This window comes from Lactuca sativa, chromosome 1 (genome assembly GCF_002870075.4).
Source record: "Lactuca sativa cultivar Salinas chromosome 1, Lsat_Salinas_v11, whole genome shotgun sequence".
Lineage (NCBI taxonomy): Eukaryota > Viridiplantae > Streptophyta > Magnoliopsida > Asterales > Asteraceae > Lactuca > Lactuca sativa.
Genome location: NC_056623.2, coordinates 44347406 through 44352265, shown reverse-complemented (window position 1 = coordinate 44352265; position 4860 = coordinate 44347406). Strand labels below are relative to the sequence as shown.

General features: G+C 37.6%; 1 protein-coding gene across 1 annotated transcript; it reads left to right on the top strand.

The window, feature by feature from the left end:
- The first annotated feature begins 316 nt into the window (after nt 1–316).
- On the top strand, nt 317–2506 carry LOC111878813 (uncharacterized). Its single transcript, XM_023875306.2, has 4 exons — nt 317–740; nt 870–2018; nt 2110–2225; nt 2324–2506. Exons 1-4 carry the CDS (start codon nt 317–319, stop codon nt 2504–2506), a joined length of 1872 nt encoding a protein of 623 aa, XP_023731074.2.
- The last annotated feature ends 2354 nt before the right edge of the window (nt 2507–4860 follow it).

Here is a 4860-nt window from a genome sequence, read left to right as displayed (position 1 = left end):
ACCTCCATAGTTTTTAAATAATTTACCTTTGATTGATCTTCTTTATATATATATATATATATATATATATATATATATATATATATATATATATATATATTCTGAATTTCTGATACAATTGTTATTCACTTATTTGGGTGTTATTTTTAATTAGGGTTTATACTTTGTAATTATAAATACAGGGGAAATGGATAAGTTTATTATTAGAACTTCCACAAACATTGGACAGAGCTCAAAAATAAGGCCAATTTCGGAACGAACTACAAAAATGGGGAAAAGTTCAAAAAGAAAGCCAAATTTGGAATAAACTACGAACATGGGACAAAGTTCAAAAAGAAATTGTGAAGAAATTAATTTGAATGAACTTCTTGCCGACCCTGGGACTCGAAGAAGAGTGTCTAAATATAATCCTAACGATCGTGAGAAAATCCGAAGAGCCTACTTACAAATAGGTCCTCATCAGCCACGTGGTCATAAGTTCCGTCAAACAGCTTTTGGTAAGATGAAAAGGAGATTTATTCGTGGTTGGTTCGATTTGGATTTATACAAACCTTGGTTAGAGTACAATGTGACAGAAGATGCTGCATTCTGCTTATATTGCTATTTATGTGATGATGATGTCAAAGCAAGTGATGTCAAAACTTTCATAACCAAAGGATTCAATAATTGGAAAAAGTCAGAAAGATTTAAAATTCATATGGGTGGTCCAGGGAATGCTCACAATCAAGCCCAACAAAAATGTGAAGACTTGATGAATCAAAATCAACACATTGCGCATTCGTTTGTTAAGCAATCTGATTAAATCAAAATTGAGTATAAGACTCGATTACTCTCTTCTGTTGATTGTGTTCGATACCTTCTACATCAAGGTTTAGCATTTCGGGGTCATGACGAGTCGGAACTTTCAAGTAATCAGGGGAACTTTAGAGAGTTGTTAAAGTTTTTGGCAGACCACAATGAAGAAACAAGAAAATTCATCTTGCAAAATGCTCCAAAAAACAACAAGTTGTACTCTCATAAAATCCAAATAGATATAGCATCGTCTTGTGCAATTGAAAATAGTAAGCTTATAACTGAAGATATTGGGTATGACTACTTTTCTATTTTGGTTGATGAATGTCGTGATGTCTCTACAAAAGAACAAATGGCACTTGCACTTCGATATGTAAACAAAAAAGGTTACGTAATTGAACGATTTCTTGGGATTGTATATGTACCAAATACTAACTCTTTGTCCTTGAAAGCAGCCATTGATTCATTACTTGCAACATACAAGCTTATTGTGTCGCGAATTCGTGGGCAAGGCTACGATGGAGCTAGCAATATGCGAGGTGAGTTTAATGGTCTCAAGAGTCTGATTTTGAGGGATAACAACTCTGCATTTTATGTACATTGTTTCACACATCAACTCCAACTGGTCCTTGTTGCTATAGTTAAGAATCATGTTGATATTGCTTTGCTTTTCACTATGATTAGTAAGTTAGTGAATGTTGTTGGAGCCTCTTGTAAGCGTAAATATATGCTTCATGAGAAACAAGTCGAGAAGATCCTGGAAGCAATATATGTTGGAGAAATTGAAACTGATAAAGGGTTAAATCAAGAATATACTCTTCAAAGGGCAACTGATACACAATGGGGATCTCATTACGTAACATTGTTGAACATCGGTATCTTATTTTCTTCTATAATTGAGGTACTTGAGTATGTTGTTGAGGATTGTGGGAGCTCTGAGCAAAAGGCAGAAGTGGTCATATTATTGGATTGGACACAATCTTTTGATTTTGTTTTTGCGTTGATCTTGATGAAAAGTATACTTGGAATTACAAATGAGTTATCATCGACATTACAGAGGAAATATCAAGATATAGTGAATGCTATGGAACTAGTTGGTATTTCAAAACAAAGGTTAATGACACTCGGAAACGAAGGGTGGGAATCATTGGTCAAAGAAGTTTATTTATTTTGTGAAAAGGTTAATGACACTCGGAAACAAAGGTTAATGACACTCGGAAACAAAGGTTAATGACACTCGAGGTAGGGCTCGTCGTGTAGCTCAGCAAGTGACGAACCTTCATCATTATGAAAATGATTTATTTAAAAATGTGATAGATTGGGTGCTTCAAGAACTTAGAAGTAGATTTAATGAAACCACTACTGAATTGCTACTTTGTATGGCTTGCTTGAACCTCGATGATTCTTTCTCATCTTTCAAGAAGGAGAAATTGGTTACCTCAGACTTTTCTGAAACAGACATACTTGTTCTTGAGAACCAGCTTGACATGTTTTTGACATGAAATCTAGTGTTCATTTTTCTGGATTAAAGGGAGTTGGGTACCTTGCAATGAAGTTAGTCGAGACAAAGAAAATTTTCATTTACCACTTGGTTTATCAACTGATCAAACTAGTTTTGGTTTTACCCATCTCAACGGCTTCAGTTGAAAGATCATTTTCAGCAATGAAGATTGTGAAAACTCGATTACGCAACAAAATTGGGACCAGTGGTTGAATGATTGTTTGGTTACATACATCAAGAAATAGATTTTTCAAACGATTCCAAATGACAGCATTTTGAAAAGATTTCAAACTATGAGATCCTGTCGTTCAATTACCGAGTACATGATAGGTTATTGTTTATTAGATGGTCATTGTTTAATGGAACTACTTTATTTGTATTTCCCTAGTTTATGTTTCTTTTGATCTCTTGGAAAAGACAAGTGGTTGTCCATTATCTAATTATAATATTAAAAAAATGCCTATGTTTTGTTTACTATAATAAATGTGGTTTAATTGTTGCTATAAGATACTTGTTTGCAAGATAATTTGATTTGTCTTATTTCAATCAATAAGTTGCAACCATAAATTCCATCAATTATCAAATTCTCATTTTTTTTTGTGTACATCTTCAAACCGCTTCAAGTTGAATTTTTTGCCCCCTATTTAAAAAAAATTTGGGTTCGCCTCTACCCGCGTTGCGGGGTTGGATGATATTCGTTTGTAATACGGAATCGAATACAGTCAGTGTAACGCCCTAATTTTCAGGTATTGATTTTATTATAAGATTTTTCTTGATTTCAAGGTCTACTCGACGAGTTGGTTGCCCTACTCGTCGAGTAGTACCGGGTTGGTCCACGTGTTTTAGTGACCTACTCGACGAGTAGGAGCTGGCAGATGAAACCCTAAATTCTGGGGTTTTACACCCTATTTAAAGGATCATTGGTCTCCCCCAGCCTCCCCTTTACAACCCATTGACACTCTAAAACCCTAATTTGTGTGTGTGTGCCTTATTGGTGTGTTTAAGCTTGGAAGAAGGATCTTGGTGAGGAAAAACTTGGGGAAACAAGTAAATTGAAGCAAGGAACTCGTGGGAATCAAAGATCTACTTCAGTTGATACCCTCTTGAAGGTAGTAGGCTGTCACTTTGGCTCATTTCATCGTAAATCTCTTTTGGTTGGGTTTTAGTAAAGTTTTCTTGTGTTTGAGCCAAGATCTGAAGTAGCAACTTCAGATCTGAGCTCTCTTTGGCCTCTAAATCCATAAAGTTGCTAGCTTTGACAAGCATGAACCTTCCCTCAAGTGTGAGATTTCTTTACAAGCTTAGTTTTGTCATTTTAAGACTTTAGGGCCTTGCATGCACGTAAAGTTTGCAACTATACATGATAAACATGCCTTGGGGAGTTGGATCTACAATTTGGAGCCTTAACATGGCTTAAAAAGCCTCTGTATGGATGAAGGACTGAAGGGACTCGGCGAGTCGCATGGTCGACTCGGCGAGTCCGATGAAGATTGTCGTGGGATCGGCGAGTCAGATGAGTGACTCGGCGAGTTGGCTAGGGTTTTCCCAACCTTTGGACACGTATGAACTCGACGAGTTGTAAGGGAAACTCGACGAACTGGCCAAGGAGTTTACGACCACTGACACTAGGAACTCGATGATTCACTCAAGTGACTCGGCGAGTTATGCAAGGAACTCGAAGAGTGGCTGGTTGTATTCGTCGAATTGAGGTCGACATGGACTGTTGACTTTGACAGTTGACTGTGACTTTGACTAAGGTTTTACTATTGGACTTCTGGGACATTTTGGGAAATTGGGAATTTACAAGCATGGTTCTATGGTGCATTAGGTGGTGGAGTTTGTACCAACAATCCGAGAGCTTGAGTTTATCTTCGAGTCGACAGTGTGAGGTGAGTTATCCTCACTATACTCAAGGGTCTACAGTACCAAGGTCGGCCCTTTGGATTGTTATCTGGTTATGTTATGCAAGTATGATCTGTTAGATCGGTATCCTAGAGGGTATGATGATATTATGTGATATGTGGTATGGCCTGTTAATTCGGTATCCTAGAGGGTAGGATAATATTATGCAGTATGTGGTATGATCTGTTAGTTTAATTGTTGTCTATAGACTGTTATGTGATTACTTGTTATATGTGCACATGTTTGTTGGGCGGTTGAGGCTTATCTGCTTTGTGCGAAAGCCAATAGACCTGGGCACCTGTTGGTTGGGGACCGTGAGTATTCCATCCCGAGGGGGGAGGATGACTGGACTCATAGTATGTGGGCATTCCAACCTGTTGATTGTGGGCATGGGGTATTCCATCCCGATGATGATTGGACTCATAGTATATTTGCATTCCAACCAGATGGTTGAGGGTCTGGGGTATTCCAACCCGATGGTTGACTGGACCCATAGTATGTTGTTTATGATTCTCTATGTATTGTTGTGGGAATGAGTATTTTGGGGGAACTCATTAAGCTTTCGGGCTTACAATTCAATTTATGTTTCAGGTACATCGGGGGATCGTGACAAGGCGAAGGCATGATCGTGCAACTCCTCATGTTTTGTTTATGTTTCTGGGAAA